This window comes from Orcinus orca, chromosome 15 (assembly GCF_937001465.1).
Source record: "Orcinus orca chromosome 15, mOrcOrc1.1, whole genome shotgun sequence".
Taxonomy (NCBI): domain Eukaryota; kingdom Metazoa; phylum Chordata; class Mammalia; order Artiodactyla; family Delphinidae; genus Orcinus; species Orcinus orca.
The window spans coordinates 70,421,973-70,440,477 of NC_064573.1; the positions used below are offsets into that span (position 1 = coordinate 70,421,973).

General features: G+C 44.9%; 1 protein-coding gene across 5 annotated transcripts in view; it reads right to left on the reverse strand.

Annotated features, from left to right (window-relative positions):
• GRK3 (G protein-coupled receptor kinase 3) overlaps positions 1-14,499 on the reverse strand; it is a 123,375-nt gene extending 108,876 nt beyond the window's left edge. Inside the window, exon 1 of one of the 5 annotated variants that reach the window (XM_004283783.3) lies at positions 14,279-14,499. In XM_004283783.3, the coding sequence (XP_004283831.1) occupies positions 14,279-14,391 (113 nt within the window). In that variant the 5' untranslated portion in view covers positions 14,392-14,499. Of the gene's footprint in view, positions 1-9,208; positions 9,364-14,278 lie in introns of those variants that run through there. The other 4 variants (XM_033412747.2, XM_033412748.2, XM_049697816.1 and 1 more) reach the window with 4 other exon arrangements.
• Positions 14,500-18,505: the final 4,006 nt, after the last annotated feature.

Here is an 18,505-nt window from a genome sequence, read left to right on the forward strand (position 1 = left end):
CTATATAGATGAATATAAATATGCATACACAGGAGATTTTTGCATGCTCTGCCACTTGTGTGTCTTATGTGCCTGAAACAAGACTTATGAGTCTGTGCCTGTAACAAGACCACACTGTTTTAATTCTTATAGCAATGTTTTATATTCGGTAGGGCAGACCCCTGCTGTTTAACTTTTTCAAAATTTTACTGGTTATTTTTGCCCTTTTTTCTCTTCTAGATGAATGAGGATCAGCTTATCACATTCTTTAAAATTCTCACGTGGATTCTGATTGGGATAGGTTAATTTGAAGAGAACTGACATCTTTTCAATACTGAGTCTTCCTGTCTAGAAATATCTTGTAACTCCCCCATTTATCCAGATTTGTTTTGACTTCTCTTAAAGTTTTGTTTTTCTTCATACCAGTCTTATTGGTAATTTGTTGGTGAGGTCTGGTTTAGAGCAACACATTAGAAAACACTTCTTTTAAAGAAATTATTTTGAGGGCTTCCCTGGTGGCGCAGTGGTTGGGAGTCCGTCTGCCGATGCAGGGGACACGGGTTCGTGCCCTGGTCCGGGAAGATCCCACATGCCGCGGAGCGGCTGGGCCCGTGAGCCATGGCCGCTGAGCCTGCATGTCCGGAGCCTGTGCTCCGCAACGGGAGAGGCCACAACAGTGAGAGGCCCGTGTACCGCAAAAAAAATAAATAAATAAAAGAAATTTATATATTTATTTTATAAATAAAAGAAATTATTTTGAAATGTTTTGACAAGTTAATGGTCACATAATTTAAAAATAGAAAGTTGTTAAAGTAACCTCAGTGAGAGAGAATTACATTGCAGAGTCTCATTAGGCATGGAAAGTATGCTTACAGGATAGATCATCTTAAATAGCATGCTAAATGTAAACATCAGAGCTATGATTTAATAGATATTCATGACTGAATGAGGTTCAGTGAAGTCTTCCATACTCAGTGAGTAAATGGATACAGTTTTCTAAAGTCTCACGTCTTAATATGCTTTCTCCCTTGGATAATCTTTTTCGATCTTTTTTTTTTTTTTCTCATCCTTCGATGAGAAGTCTTCCAGTCAAAAGGTTGTAAATCTGTCCACACGACTTGGATGAGTCAGAACTCTGGTTGCAAATGCATTTATTACAACTCTATCCATATCTTTGCAATCAGTGTCACAGAGGCTCTCTTTCAGTCATCTAATGCAGTTTCCAAAAAGCACATCAGCCTTCCTTCAGTCTGTTATTTGAGATGCTGGACGTTCTGTATCTCCATACGATGTGTCACAGGAATTTATATCCTAAGTCACCAGTGCTGGTTACATGTGACATTGGGACAACAACAAGGTTATCGTCAGCCCTACCCGAAGATAGCCTTGATCCTCACACAAAGCGATCTTCTCTACTGGTTTTAAAAATTCTTGTAAAATTTTTCAAACATGCAAAAAGTAGGGCTTCCCTGGTGGCACAGTGGTTGAGAGTCCGCCTGCCGATGCAGGGGACACGGGTTCGTGCCCAGGTCCGGGAAGATCCCACATGCCGCGAAGCGGCTGGGCCCGTGAGCCATGGCCGCTGAGCCTGCGCGTCCGGAGCCTGTGCTCCGCAACGGGAGAGGCCACAACAGTGAGAGGCCCGCGTACCGCCAAAAAAAAAACATGCAAAAAGTAGAGAATGGTAGAATGAATGCCCATAACCCGTCAATCAACACCTCAGGAACAGTTATCAAGATTTTAGTCTGCTACGTTCATCCTCCCCTTCACTTTTCCTCCGTTTTTTTAAAGCATTTTAAAGCAAATCTCAGATTACATGTTGTTTTACCTTTACTACTTCTATCTGCATTTCTAAAAACTATGGACATTTTCCTTCCAATAAGCATGATCCGTTATCACTTCCCAACCCCACCCTGGAAGTAACAATAAATCCTGAAGATCTAATACCCATTTCCTAAACCAAATTTCCAGGATTCTCTCAGAGGTGTCTTTCATATAGTTGGGTTTGAATCAAGATCAAATCAAGATCCACACATTCTTTTGATGATTATATCTCTGAAACCTGTTTTACTCTCGAGCACCCGTCCATCCCCACAAACCACTTTTTATCTTCATGCCAGTGACTTACTGAGGAAACCAGGACCGCAGTCCTGGAGGATAGCCCCCATTCTGGATTTGCCTGTTTGCTTCCTCATAAGGTCACTCAATCTGTTCTTCTACCTCCGTGTGTCCTGTGAGCTGAAAGTCAGCTCTGAGCTTGAGTCCGTGCAAGTCCACCTTTGGGGGCAGGAATACTCACTACATAGTCTTCATATTGCCTCATACAAGGAGACGCATTTATTTCCCCTCAGCGTTGGGGAGGGGGAAGTTCCCCCCTCCCCTTCTTGAGTTCCTTAGCCCGGTCTAATAACTAAATGGACACAAGACAGAGTAACAGGAGAAAAGAACAAATTTAATTCATAGGTACAGAAGTCTCACAGAAATAGGACCTAAAGAAAGGACCAAAGCAGGTGGCTTTTATACTTCTTAGACAAAGAAACAATAAATCTGTGAAGAACTGACAAGACAAAGACATTTGGGCTTGGGGTCATAAATTAGTGAAGAAGTAATAACAAGGTCTGTTTACACAGCCTTTTCAGGCCAGCCCGAATTTGCCATCTCTGGTGATAAGGATGTCTCTCTACCTCCTGGGGCGGGGAGGGTACCTTTCACATGGGAGATTTATTTCCTGCTTTCTGGAGACAAAGGAGGGTCAAAGTGTTCTTCTTCCATTGGTTGTTTCTTAAGTAACCTTAATTCAAAATAATCAGTACGCCACTTTGGCCTATTTTGGGGTCGGCCTGTCCTGAGCCCCAACGTTAGTGATGTGAAAATTCAGATGGTGAGAGTCTGACCTCTCCACTTAAAATTCCCCCATCTACCTTTCATTTAGTGGTTTCATACACTGATGATCTTTGCCTAAATCAATACTTTCAGTAAACGTTGCAAAACGATGATTTCTTTTTCTAATTCCATCATTCCTTCTGATTTGCTGCTATTCTTCTGTAAAGATGAATCTCCCATGACCAACTAGGGAGTTCTGGTTACCTTAAAATGTAGTTCGTACTGAAAGGTAAGATAAATGCTTAATTCTTTACCTTTTTCATTGCCGCTTTCCAGAGACAGTTGGTGCTCCATTTTCACTGCCAGCAGTGATCAATAAGGCGTTTTACCTGGGGAATTTCTTTTTCGGGGAGAGCAGGTGAAGAAGTTGAGCTGTGGATTGGGTCACTAAAGTGTCTCTGACAAACAGAACCCCATCCCAATGTGAGCTCAACGACCTTTCTGTATGAAGGTTTAATAGGCAACCTGCTTCATTTATTTTCTACCACAATTTAGAAGGTACCACTAACAAGATTAATAAATGTAACATAAAAAAATCCTTAATGCATCTAGAGTAACTGACAAGTATGTTCAAGCCAAAGATCCCCATTTACCTACAGACAGGGAGAGACGTGAATTTTAATTTTGCTTTTGAAATAAGGGTGCATCTGAAATTACAAAAGTGTGTCTGAGGTAGGAAAATAATGAAAGTATCAATATATGTAAGCTACTGGATCACCTCATCAGATCCCTGCAGTAGATCACCCAACTGAAGGAAGACAATGCATTTCAAACTGTGTTACTAGCATCTGAAATTGACAATGTTCCGCTACCCAAATCCAAGAAACTTCTTTGTTTAGAAGATTCATGTGGCGGAAGGCAGTCTGAGGTTGTCTATTAAAATGCACAGAATTTGAACTGAGGCTCAACTGTGCCGTTTGCTATCAAGGTGATCCTGAGCAATTAGCTTCTCTCTGAACCTGAATTTCCTCCTAAAATGGGGATGATGAGTATTGTGGAGCCGTTTCCAAGAATCTGAAAATAAGGGCAAAAGCTTGCTCTCGGAGAATGAAAATTTTAAATCAACACATAACACAAAGGGCAGAGAAATGCCAAAGGCTCCTCGGCTAACAAGCTGTGGCTTCAGTCATTTGAGATGCTGGACGTTCTGTATCTCCATACAATGTGTCACAGGAATTTATATCCTAAATATAAATTAGGATCGAATCCAGTGGGGGCCTGGCACCAGTTAGAGCAGGAAACATGAATATGTGGACAGGGGCCTCTCACTGTCAGGGAATTCCAGGATTCCACATCCAGGGTAAAGCCACCCCCTGGAGAAATGACCTGGTCCCAGCTACTGCAGCTGCCGAGCCAGGGGGCTAGGCCTTCTGACCCCTCCAGCCACAGGCCTGCACCACCTGTGTCACCTTCTGAGGACAGCGTCTCTTCTACGAGGGCCGCCTGCAGGGGAGAACTCTCCGGTCATGGGGACTTCAGGCACAAGGCTCCTGAGAATGAGTGCTGAGTGTAAAGCAGCAAATCGGACACTCCACCTACAGTCTGGCTTTTCAGGTAAATCGACCATGTGAGTCAGTGCACTTTGAGGGGTGGGAGCCTCTACCTCGTCGGATTCTCAAAGGGGTCTTTAAATAAGAACCACCGGGCTCGAAGAAGAGAAGAGAAGAGAAGGCGTTAGTCGGGCCGACTCAGCTGATGGATGTGAACTTCACAGTAAGAGGCAGAGAGAGACTCAGTGCCATGACAGAATCCAGTTTCTGAGTCTGAAGGGCAGGGGGAAGCCCCCAGGACCACAGGAAAGACACTGGTGTCCCAGGAGAGTACCAGCTTTCCCCCAAACAGACAAAATACCCCTCTCATTGTCTCCACATGGACATGTCTGGAGTAATTTTCTTTTTTCTTTTTCAAATGTCTACCAACTACAGAGAATAACTGTAAAAACTAACAAGAAAGAGTCAATACGTGTAAAACTACAAGGCGCTATATACAAGTATTAGTGGGGTTTTTTGTGCTCTGAATTCAAATCTCTTGCATAAATATGAAACAGATGACCATCAGATGTCATTGGGTTTAACAAGTTAACACAGTCAGACCTAACTGTTAAGCCCAGCAAGTAGATCTCCCATCATGATCATTTTAATACTGATCCAATCCACACCCCAGGTCTGGAGACTGTTTCTTAAGAGCAGGGAAAGAATGTTATCAGGTTAGAACCACTGAGGCCCTTCAGAACTGGAGTCTGGCTTTTTCTACTGTTCTGCCACCATCTACCCTATACCAGAGACTTGTGAGACACCCACAGGCCATAATGTTTAACTTCAAATTCTGATCTTACAGGAAGGAGCGTCCAGCCTCCAGTTCATCAAACTGTTCCAGCATGACACGGCCAGAGAAAATAAGCTTCTCTTACAGAGTAACCTGAATTGTAAAAAAATAATTAATTTGAAATACCAATCCCCTCTCAAGCAGGGCACTTTATTTAAAGGACACAAACATAAAGAGGCTGGCTGATTTTCCACGTGGAATTAAAAAAAAGAAAAAAAGAAAGAAAGAAACCAAATGATTAAACCCTAAGAAATCCCTGAACACAAAACTCTTACAGTTTTTTCTTTGGAGGGGCGGGGGCGGGGGCGGGGGCGGGGGCGGGGGTGGGGGTTATTAACATAAGCATCCTCTCATCCCTTGCTTGGAAACTACTGTTGTGCAGAGAACACCTTCCCCTCCTAGGCCAATTCTACGTGGGATGTTTTGCATAAAATAATACATTTTCCTCCACAGCCACTGGAAACAAAACAGAAGGAGCGGTTCCAAAATGGAACACAAAAAGAGAGCAGGAAAACTTTACACTCTACTCTACGCTTAATGTTGTGGTGATTATTGCATAATCCCTGTCCCAGTTAGGGTGTCATTATGAGAAAAGAAACAGTACGTGTAGGTGAAAAAAGCAGGGCCTTTTAAAGATGAATATGATACCCTGCCAAACGCAAGGTAGCTAGCTAGCGGGAAGCAGCCGCATAGCGCAGGGAGCTCAGCTCGGTGCTTTGTGGCCCCCTGGAGGGGTGGGATGGGGAGGGTGGGAGGGAGGCGCAAGAGGGAGGGGATACGGGGACATATGTATATGTAGAGCTGATTCACTTTGTTATACAGCAGAAACTAACACGCCACTGTAAAGCAATTACACTCCAATAAAGATGTTAAAAAAAAAAAAGATGAATATGAAAGTCCCTTGACCTTTTCTATTAGGGTTAGTTCCATTTCTACATGGGGTATAGACGCCCCCCACCCTTACACCCAACAGCAAAAGCCTTGTACTTTTCAAAGAAGATACATCGAAAATGTCATCAAAGCCTTAAACATTTTCATGATGCAAAATGAAAGCCTGCAGTATTTAACAGCTGTGTAAATGCCTTCCCATCTCAGTTCATTTTTAACTTAAATCCTTATTGAAAGCAATACAGATATAGAAAATTTAGAACAAATGACCTGAAAATATAACCAGTTACCTTTCTAGATAATAAAGAGCAACGGATTGACTTAATGACACAAAATACAAATACCAAGGAGGTGTTAATCAAGAAAGTTTTCTTGCTGCAAATGAAGAAACTTGCTGCTTCCCACAGCTACCAGAGTTGTAAGTTTTAGAATATATGAAACATACGCTCTCTAACCCTCAGAAGATGATCTTTTCAACTTAATTGAAGCTCGTTTTCTTCCTGAAATAGTTTAGCCCATGATTATCTAAGAAATACACAGTGCCTAACACTCACTTTGCACTTGGCAAAGGGCAGTCACTGTCACAAAGCACATGTAACCCATGCCTAACTTCCAAACTTTGACTAATGGAAACAATCCCCTAATCAAACTGGTATAATGATTTTTAAAATCATTCAAGGAACCAAAAAGGTTCTCCCTATAATGGAACTTTTAAAGGGACTTGACCATACACTTGATTTTGGATTTAACAGTTTTGCCATCACTAAATTCATTACAGTAACTCTGCAGATACCTTTTTAGTCTTCATCAATTTTAATATTCTTACTCAGCTAGGTAATGTTCAGACTGATGAGCGTGGATTACAGAGCAATGTGCAGACTTCAGCATGATATGAGGAACAACTAAAGGAACAGGGGACAGCTTCCCATAGCAGCTACTCTGGGCTGGGGTAGCTGCCTTCAAATGTCTGAAGATGCATTACTTTGGGGCGGGATTAAACTTGTTTTGCAAGCCCACAAAAGGAGAGCAAGAGACCTGTGCGCAGAATGAATTACAAAGAGAGCTTTCCAACACCACGGAGCTTCCAGAGATGCTCCCCAAAGATGACCCTGGCTGGATGCTAGAGAGGGAGGTCGCCCACCCAATGCAGGACTAGACTGGATGCCCTCCAAGATCTTTTCAAACATGAGATATGACACTGCTATGTTATTAAGATGCGATCTTTGAATGTCTGAGGAAGACTAGAGTGCATGCATCACCTTATGCCTAATATGCTGAAGCCAGCTGCTTTTAGATTATGATTTTTGGTGCATTTTACTGAAGCAAAGACCTTTTGAGGATGTCAACTCTCTTAATTGCTTAGTTATCTATATTTAAAAGTGGCACGCTTGTGAACTCTTAGGTACTGAAGTCAATATAGCCCAGAGCCTACTGGATGATGGATGGATGGATGAAAGGAAGTAAAGGGAGGGAAAAAGGGAGGGAAAGAAGGAGGGAAGAAAAAAGGGAGGAAGGAGGAAAGAAAGGAAAAGAACCACGCAAAGCACCACATGCAGAAGGTTCTAGACAAACAGTATTACAACAAACAGCTAGAGGAAGAACACTGAGGAGAAATCTGGGAAATTCACCTACTTATGGGTCTAGGGGTCAACATTCTAACTTTTCAGAAGTCCTGCCTCCCAAGCCCGCCCTCTCTGAGCACGTGGCACAAGGGTCTCCGTGCAATACTGCTTTTATCTCCTACTGTTTTGTACTTTTTTTAAGGTGTTATGTCTCATACTGCATATAAATCACAACCACCACCACCTATGGTGTAAATTAAAGTAAAATTATCTTTTCACACTGCTTCCGATCTTTTTTCTCTTGAGTTTTCTGTGTTTGAAATGAATGTTCTCTCCTGCTCACAAATGTATGGATAGAAAATGCTCTCAAGAGACAGATTTTTATTTGGACATTCTGTGATCAAAAAGGAATAGATATCATATTGTACAGATGGGGAAACTGAATACACTGAATATAATACTGAACTGAATTTAAGTGACTTACCAACGGCCCATGGCAAATTGCCAGTGGAATCAGGGTCATACTTCCTAGTCTAGAACTTTCTCTTTTAGTACAGTACGGCAGGTAGGAGGGAGGGTACAGGAAAATGAGGGGCCAGTGATGACAACTGGCCTTCAAGTTCACTAAGGATAAAGGTCTGGCCGGGCTACTTTCATATGGGCTACTTTCATAGAATCACTTTTTCCTGCTCCTGAAACCCTGGAAGAAGGAAATGAGAGCAAAAGAGTACAAGTCCAAGGCTGGGTCAAAGCTGACTCTTACAAACAATCAGTCACAAAATATATGAGCTGCAAAAATATTTTCACTGTATTCTCTAAGGGGCTTTTTCTTTATGGTCCTATAAAGTACTACAATGTGCTTTTGCTTCACACTGAAGCCAAAGCACAGGTGACCCAAAAGAAGACTTCCAAAATTAGGAGAAATATTTACAGGATATGGGGAGCCTGCTGCATTTCAGACCCATACAGCAGTCCCAAAAGGCCCAGGGGTTCTAACTTCTAATCAGTGATAAAAACAGAGAAGGATAAAGAAGTGAAAAAGAGGACAAGCAGAGGCGGTCCAGAACAACCTCATTAGCATGCAAATGACTTAGCTGACAAATGATTCAACAACCAGAAAGCAAAAGTTGCCAAGTACATCATTTCCATCTCCCCACCACTCAAGTCCAGAGACTGAGGACAGACCATCAGGCACACAGAATGCATTTTCACCTACAGCCATCTTCAAATACACAGTTTTATTAACAGAGGAAGATTATTTGAATGAGAAAGTGATTTTTACTGCAAATAAAGCCAAAAATATTGTTTTGTCCCTTTTACCCTTTTCTCAGATATGGAAAATTAGGGGTGGGGGCAGGTGGGAGGTAAGCAGCCTGAGCTGCCCTTCTTTTCTAAATGATAAAAGAGAGAAATCCTGCTGGGTGGCCAGGGGGTGAGGCGGTCTATTATTATACAATTTCTCATTAACAGCAGCGAGATTGCCCTTCTCCTATTAAACAGAACAGGCATTTAACCCCTGAGCTCCTCCTGGGAAAAAGGCAGAAACTGCTTATTCACTTAGTCGTAATTACCGTTTTCGCAGGTCCCAGAGGAATAGCTGGTCTCGATCAGTCTCTGAGGTCGGTCCTGACTTTCCCAATGCCACCCTGGCAGCTGACTGAATCGGCACGCAGAATGATTTTCCCCCAACCAAAAAAAAAAAAGTTTCGCGATTTCATCCATTCCCTGCAAAATGAGACGTGGGGGTCTTCGCTATTCTTTCTGGTGAGACAGCATAGCAAGGTGGAAAGGACCCAGATTCTGGGAAACTTGGGCTTGAATCCTGCACCTGCCTCGGCCACATTCAGCTGTCACCTGGACTGAGTTCCTAAACCTCCCTGAGCACCTGCTCCTTTGGGAAAACGGAGCTGATGCTAACGACCTGATAGGACCGTTGTGGGGAACAGATGCACTCACGATGCAAACTGCCTGGCAGAGGGCGAGCTCTCGGCAAATGGTAGTTGTCATATCACTACTTCATGGAATTTAAACTTCTCTCTCGCTTGTCGGGGTTGCAGGGACCCCGGGTGCCCTCTCTACTCCGTGGCATCTCTTACTCTGCTTGCCACGATAAAGACAGAAGCGTCCCTTCTTTGAGCTGTGACATCTGATCCAACAGTGTCCGTCCCCGTCCACACAGATGTTTGGCAAAACCCGATTCAGTGTACCGAGGAGGTGTTTTTAAGAGGCTGTCTCTGAGAACACATCGCTTCTAAAAGCTGGGGCTGCCTGTACCTCAAAGACATCGACTGGGCTCTCGATGCAAAGCCTTTCACAACGCTTGACTTGGGCATATTCTGGGTCCCAAATTGACTGCACTGGAACGTCTATTTCTAAGAATTGCCGATCACACACCACACTTACATCTTCAAGTCGCTGGCACAAATTAACTTTGACCGAGAATGAAGTAGTAACTGAAAGGTCAAAACAAATTACATTTGGAAAGTGTCGCATAGAGAAAAAGAAGCAAGACCACCACCACTGTTCTATGCATAGAAATGCTCCTATCGACGATAGAGTGCTTTCTTCCTGAAGGCTGTTCCTTCTTTCAACCTTAACTTTTCAGTTCAGAGTTGGGCTTGCAGGCATAGAATACCCTCCAACCCAAACGGAGGGGAATCTTTCAAGTCACCCACCACTCACTCGCTGACTGGAGTTGGGGAAATTACAGAATAAACCCCATTTCCACATCAGAAGAAAACAGAGCTATTTTTCAAGATCAATTACCCATGATAGTTTTAAAAATAGGAAGATGCACACTACCATATTACTATATATGTTACAGCTAAATAGCTCTTCAAAGGAGATCATTAACAAATTACTATAAGACACTGAGCAGATATAATGTGTTCCGTGAATACAGAATAGTAAAATCCACTCCGTGCTACTTGTCCACAGTTAAATAGAACCTTCAAGCAATTGCACATGAAAGTAAACATCTTTCTCAACTCCCAGTGTATTTGCCACTAGACTGTAAGCCCCTTGAAGGAAGAGGCTGCGGCCAGGGTGGTCACAGTATCCCTCTGCTTGGCTCAGGAAAACACCTCTACAACCAGGTACTGAATTAATGGAATAAACAGTATCACACACCTTTTTCAGGACGGTCTAAAATGCTCCCGGAAACTTAGAAAGGCTCTTTGAAATGTTTTCAGACCTTCCTAGCACAGCGTGTGAACACTTGGAAAGGACAAGCTTTGTGATGGATGATCCTAAATTTTCAACGTCCACTGAACAGAAATGAAACACCAGAGGAAAGATGGATTTTATGTGACTCAACCTCTTGCAAGTGTGTGTGACCTCAAGTCAACTGAATTTCACTCTGTGCGGAAAAAGTTACAAGAGTAGTGAGCCCAGGGGAAAAGCTGCCTTGAACCCTCCAGGGCTTAAGATGCTGACCCTTTGTAGGCCTTGGCTTCTGAATTAGACCCTATTAAATAAAAGCGTTTCTTCTCTGACATGGCATAAAACAACTGGCATGCACACATGAATGAGCTGGGCCTGCACATCAGCTACATTAGCTCGACAAATGTTTCAGTAAACTAAAGCAGCTATATAATTTGAACAAATAGGCAACTTTTCCAGAATTTGCACTCATTGGTTCGTTAACTGAATAATGTGTCAGCCTAACAAAATGGTTGCCTCTTGCCATCTCAGAGAAGCAAAATCTCCCCAGGGTGGAACGTTCCATTTTCTGAGATTCTCCCGTAATAGGCAGGGGACTGCACACCCCGCACTTCATTGAAATTAGCTAGCTATTGCTTCATTCTGTTGCCTTTCTGTGCAAAACTGGGGAAAAGGCAAAGTAAGTGAAATAAGGAAGCACACAGAATACTCAGTGGCTTCAAATAATTAGCTGGAAAGAAAAGTCACTCAGGATAGACCAATGGCAAGTTCTGTGCTTCCCATTTAGATACTGAAAATACAAAGCAAACCTCTTTTTCAAGAATGCCCAAGACTGGTGATCACAGGGCTTACCCCAAAATGAAGCTGAGACAGAAACTCTTATCAGAAAACATGTTACCTGTATCTCTTACCAAAGAGCGAAATCACACCAGGCTTTTGAGTCATGATGCTGAGGCAGTTCAACATGAAATTAACTTGCTTAGCAGAGCTAGAAATCCCCGCAACCTCTCACCCCCATCCCAAAATCGAGCAGGTAGGCCACTAACTGCTATACAGTCGTGGAGAAAAAATGTGCAAGATGTTTTACCTCATAATCTCTATGTACCAGAATCCTAACACAGCACAAGGAGTGGCAGTTACTATGTAAATGGTCACAGCACAAAACTAAAGCCAGTTGAGATAAACTCAAAACAAATTGGAATCTCTGGAGGAGGTTCCAATGGCCTAATTCGAGTCTATTTAAAAACAAAACAGCAACAGAATAACAATTACTAAAGAGCCGCTTCCTAAAATTACTCTCCTGTTGATATGTCTCAGTTCTAAAATGTCATGAGAAATCTGCTGGCAGGTCACTGATTCTGCCCTAAAAGAAAGCATTACCGAAGAATGCCACCGAAAACAAAGGCCTTCACACAAGTAAGTGAATACCCTAAGCACGTAAGTATGTTCTTAAGAGGGACATTGAAAAAAGCAGAAGTCATATTAAGTTCAAAACACCAAGAAAAAAAAATGAACAGCAGTTCCTAATTTTAGTAATATTATATATCACCCTCCCCCCTCAAAAAAAACTGTCCATGAGTTAAGATTTGTTGATTTTACATATAGACACTTTATATATTTGGGACTCCCTGCCCTTAAGGAAGAAAAAGAGGAAAAGAAATTAAGCACTATATATGACATTTATAGAAATGTAGAGGGTTTTTTTTTTTTAATGAAATTCAGGTTTCATTTGGGGGTTACTGTTTTACAGTTTCCCACTTGCCAGAAATTTTAAACAGCACTGATCATCAGCGAGCTTCGGATATGTTAAAGTCTGGAACAGGAGTGTTGCTTTCACAACACTCCAAAAGGCCTCCACTCTTCCCTTACTTTCCCTGCTTGTCTTCACTCATCAAAGTAGGTTTTTCCCTGCAAAATGTAAAAGAGGCAGGGGCTATGAAGGGCAAGCGAGACAAAAAACATCCAGGAAGCACGTCTTCGTTTACACAATTTGACTTTTCACAACGAATAACGCAAAGGGAAAGATATTTTCTATATCGTGGGGCTTGGACTCAGGGATTTGTAAAAATAATCTGATGATCCCTCAGCATCACAAGAAAGATGCTTTTTTTCTTACGTCGAGGTAACATTTAAGCAATCTTAGATGTATATAACACTTGAAGAACTGATGCTTTCGAATGGAGAACAGCTTTGGTTTTAGATTCCAATACATTACAAAAATGCATGGTCTTAAATTCACCATAAAGAAGATGCCTCTTTTTATCATCAATCGACCAAGAGCTATTTAGTGTCAAGGAGACACATCTGCTGTACCCCTCATGATGTTGTTAATTAGGAAAGCTAAGGGGAAAAAAAATCCAACGCTAATCTTTTGATACACTATTTGAAACTCTATTAATCTGATGCATGATATTTTCTGGGGTGGTGCCAATGATATGAACTAATCAAGCCGTTTACTACTTCATCAATAATAAATCATTTTTAAGACAAAAATTACAACTTGGTACGGACCTCATCAAGACCCTCGCCAATTCAATCGGCCCCTTTGCCGGTAATTTAAACAACAAATTCCTGCCTGGAATCACCCATTCAACGTGCGTTTTTAAGTGAGTCCCATTTCAACCTTTTAATAAAGTGCCACCAGCGGATCTGTCACCAGGTGACACACTTAGTACCAAAAAGAAAATCGGGTGGGTCAGAATCCACTCCTTACTGCCTGGAGGCACCAAAGAGAAAAGGAGTGCAGGAAGCTGACTGGACTGGTGGACCTCAAGGGGAGCAAGCACTGAAAACACCAATTTAAGTGCCTGGGGCAAAAGGCAACTCGCCTGCACTCCCTAGCTAAGGCGCCCAGAGGGAGCTGAGGGGAGGCCGTTGCTGGAATGGGGGACAGAACAGAAACTAGGGAAGGAACGACCGGGATGGAGCACAAGGGAAAGACAAGCATGGGGCAGAAGGAGGGACAGGGATGGGGCAGGCAGGGGACCATATGTTGGGGCTGGAGGGGAGGGGAGGGATGACAGAGATGGGGCCAGGGATAGGGATGGGGCTGGAAGGACAGGGATGGGGCTGGAAGGACAGGGATGGGGCAGGAAGGAACCACAGCAATGAAATAGGGAGGACTACAGGGATGGAGCTGGACCGAGAGGCAGAGATGGGGCAGGAAGGGGCGACAGGGATGGAGCTGGTCCAGCGAAGTCACAACCACATCCTCACCACACCTCGCTGGGGCGCTCGCTACGCGCCACGCGCCGCGCTGGGCACTTCGGGGCGCTCTCTCCCGGAGTCCCCCCAACAGCCCTCCGATGCCCCATTTCAGAGACGGGAACGGCGAGGCCGGCCCTGCAGCGCCCGCTCCCCGAGGTCGCCGGCCGAGGGGGCAGCGGCGGCTGAGCGCCCGACCCTCCCGGACGCAGGGTGTCGCTGGCGGCCACGGGGGGCGGCGACGCGGGGGGCGGCGCGGGCCGGGGAGCCGGTACCTGGGCTCGGGCAGGACGATCTTCTTGCTGGCGCGGGCGGCCGGAGTCGCCTTGCTCTTCTCCATCGCCATCAGGTAGCTGACATCGGCCAGCACGGCCTCCAGGTCCGCCATGTTGGCGAGCGGCGGCGGCGGCTCCTCAGGACCCGGACGGGACGCGCTCCCGCCGCCGCCGCCCGCCGCGCCCCGACGTGGGGGGGCCGCCCCGGGGCAGCCCCCCCGCGCGCCCCCGCCCGCCCCCGCCCGCCGCGCGCCCCCCCGCGCGCCCCGCTCACCGCCCCGCGCGCCTCAGCCTCGCGCCCGCCCCGCCCCCCCGCGCCTCGCCCGCGGCCCCGCGCACGCGCCGCCGCCCCCGCCTCTTCCGCGAGAGTCGGCGGGGAGCGCGCGCCCTGCGGCCAGTACTCCTTTGAGCCCGAGCGGAGCTGCCAGGCCCGGCCCCCTCTTCGCCGGCCGACCCAGTCCCTGCGGGCACCGTCCCGCCTCCCCTCGGGGTGGCCATGGGGGACTTCCTCTTCTCCTCCGCCTCTCCTCGTCCTCCTCTTCCTTCTTCTCCTCCCGACTTCCCGCCTGCTACTCCCTGCGCTCTCACGACCCCCTCTCCTCCGGGACCCCTGTGAGCAGGGGACGCCCTGGACCCAACGCCCACCACCCAAGGGACAGCGGGGAGGTCTCTGTGCCAGTGTCTTAAACTGGACAGTGGCCATCAGCATGCTCCAGGAGGTCTGGGGCGGCCCCAGAAATGCGCGTGCCCCACCTGTCTGCCCAGGTAATGCTGAAGCCCGTGGTCCGGGTCACCCGTGAACAGCGCCCCGCGGCCCAGCCCCTAAGCCTCAGTCCTGACCCCTCTACCCCCTCCACCGCCCTGTAAACTCAGCAAAGAGAAACCTAACAGCTGGAGAAGGTTGCTTGTCTCAAGCTAATCAGGGCAAAGTGGGGTGAGAGCTCCCTCGTGGGAGCGGACCTGCCCTTTGGAGCCCACTGGTAGAGGAGCTGTCTGCCCAAGGTAGTCACCGCACCCTTGCACGCAAAGGTTTGGGTTTGGATGTTTAAATGGTCGCTGAGAATTAGAACTAGTATTCTGGCTCTTGTGGTTTTTACCATCAAATTAGGAGAGCCCTGCTGTGCGCACAGACCCACCACAAGGGTGATATAGGGAAGTGGAAAAGCCGGAGGCCAGACACCAAGGCAGGAGGGAATTTCCAGCTTCCTGATCCTCAGTCTTGGTGTCTGGTGTCACCAGTCCCCACGTGGGCCTGGGGTTTTCATTTACTTCTTATTTTTTCACAGCGGTACACACAAGTGCACGTTCAGAACGCATCACTCTGGCCGGAGTGATGTTAAGGGCATCCAGGAAGTCTTAAAAAGACTTGAGCTGAGAATTAATCGGTTAAAAAAAAAATACTTTAAATTCATCCACATAGGTCACATTGCACCAGGAACGTCAGCTTCACTAGGCTTTGAGTGAATGTTCTGTCAGTAGCTTACATGGTCAACAGAGTTCATCAGAAATGGTTAAGGTCAAATTTTGGACATTAAATGTAATGTCACAGCAGAAGCAGCCTGATTTGGTCATCGCAAGAACCCTGCCCTGTTTTGTTCTCTCCCTCTCCCACCGAGCCACCCCCGCCCCACCTTTTTCCCTGTATGCCTCCCATCACAATTGGCCAGTTTTACCAGATGCTTCTCAAGACCTAAGGCACAATATTCAGTGAAGTTGTCCAGAAAAGAACAAGAGGGGTGTAAGAAGTAGGCACGTGAGTCAAAGGAGCTTGGTCAGGCAGCAGAAAGCCAAAATGACAAGGGGGCACAGAATTCACCAATGAGACAAAGATTTGCATGAGCCAAATATCAAACTTTCATCTTCCACTCACTTTTTTTTGCCAAAAAACAGGAACACAGAATGTCTTGTCAAGGGTCACCCCAGGAGGAGGGGTGAGTTCCCAAAAAAGCATAATGCGTTTCTATGATTTAATTAGTACAATTTCTTTCAATATGTCTTTTTATCATCCGAGCTTTCACATAATCAGATCGTCAAATAAATACATGCTTCTGCCTACATTTTCACGGTCTTCCGAATACTGAGATTTTTAACCTTGCCTCTTTGAACTCAGTTAAGAAATTTGTTTGGTAGTGGGGGTTTTTTTCTTTCTTTTTTGCGGGAAGAAAGGGGTGGGTTGCAGCATGGGGTACTAAGTTTGCAACAAGAGACACACCTGAATTCAAATCCCTGCTCTGCTCTGACTAGCTGGGTGATCTTAGAGGTAACATATTACCTCTCCGTGCTCATCAGTACTGTGGGAATGAAGCCACTGGACCCCAGTGTTGTTGAGAAGACAGAGGAGATAATACTCATAAAAATGCACCTTGCCTGATACCCAGTAGGTCCCCAACAAAGGTCACTCCATTTCCTCTATGTATTTTGCTTCATTTTACCCTCGCCTGCTGGAGAAGATACTGATTCACAGACACCACCCTTGAAGCAGAAAGATCCCTTACCAAAAGGTTATCTCCTTAGTGCATTTCTAGGAACCCAAATTGGCAAAAAAAAAAAAAAAAAAGACTAGCCTTTACAGACACAAGAAATGACTCTTCTAGTAAAAAGAACATAGAGTCCAAAATTGGGTCCCCTGAGGCCCCTCCCCCAGTGAAGTCAGTGTGACCAGAGCACCCAGGGTGTCCTTCTTTGGTCTTCCTAGTGTGTGAATTTGGGGTGCTTGGCTCTCTCCCCTCTCACTTTCTCCATGCATTCCCCACCACCCCTTCTTTTCCTTAATGCTGAACAGCTTTTCATGTTCACTGCAAACAAAAGGCGCTAATGACAGTGATGAAGTTGTCATAACTGACCTGCTGGATCCTGTCGCTAAACACCAACGCCAGCCTGTAATCATTACGGATGAACAGAGAAAACAAATAGCAACCCATTTGTTCACAGCCAATAATGCTCCGTTGCAAATAAGTACGTTTCTCACCCTCCCCTCCCCAAGATGATTTCAATGACTCTGGGCTCACGCTGCTTGTGATAATTGATAAAACTTCAGAGTCCCTGCAAGGTTCATAATTTCCTCTTTTCTACGGCTTCCCAAGATCAGGGGAGGTATTGCTGAGATGGATGCATTAAAGTTTATACTCCCTGGGGTTAATTTTGATAACAGCTTCAAGGGAAGAAAGCTAACTAGAGAACTAAGTCATATTTGTTTTAGATTCTGGGCGTTACTGGGGCTTCCTACTTAATAAAGCACATGGGAAAAAAAGTCAACTCTAAGACTCCAATTAGAAGATTTTTGAGGGGGAGGGATAAATCAGGAGTTTGGGATTAACATACACACACTACTATATATAAAATAGATAATCCACAAGGACATACTGTATAGCACAGGGAACTCTACTCAATAATCTATAATAACCTATATGGGAAAAGAATTCCAAAAAGAATGGATATATGTATCTGTATAACTGAATCATTTTGCTGTACACATGAAACTAACACAACATTGTAAATCAACTGTAATATAAAAAATTAAATGAAAAAAGCATTTTGGGGACCAGCAGAACGTGCCTGCACTTAATTCATTAATATCACAGTATTTAATTCAATCCCTGCTAAGAGAGACTTGGTTTTTTTGGTAAACAGTCCCCTAAATATTATCACTTTGCAAGCAAACTGCACACGCTTGGGGTTTGAATGGGTTTATTTCCAAACACCTCATTCTGTAAAGTCTGCAGGTGTTTGCAGCTGCGCCAGGGCCACTGTCCCAATTCACCTGTTACTTAGATCACAATTCTGCTTATTGTCACATGCATCATAGGAACTGCTTTTCATGCTATTTTAACAGCAAAGCTTTACAAATTTTAATGGAGGTTCTGTACCTAGCACTTCATACCTTAAAAGATCTGCAAGAAGGTCTAATACCAGACCTTGGTTTACATAGCACTGAAATTACATTCAATACAGAAGTACCTTCCTTTAAATAAGTGGGTGGAAACACATTTCTCTGCAGAGGCTTCTGGTTAGTCCCTCTCTGTAGAGAAGCCTTGGAGTGATACAGTTCAGAGCCTGGGCTCAGGAGCTAGATGGCCTGGATTAGAACCCTCACGCCAGTACTTCTGAGTTGTGTGACCTTGGACAAAATGCTTAACCTCTCTGGGCCTCGGCACTCTCAGTGGTATTAAATGAGATTGCTGTGAGAACAATGTTGTAACATGAAAAACACTTAAAACAGCGTCTGCT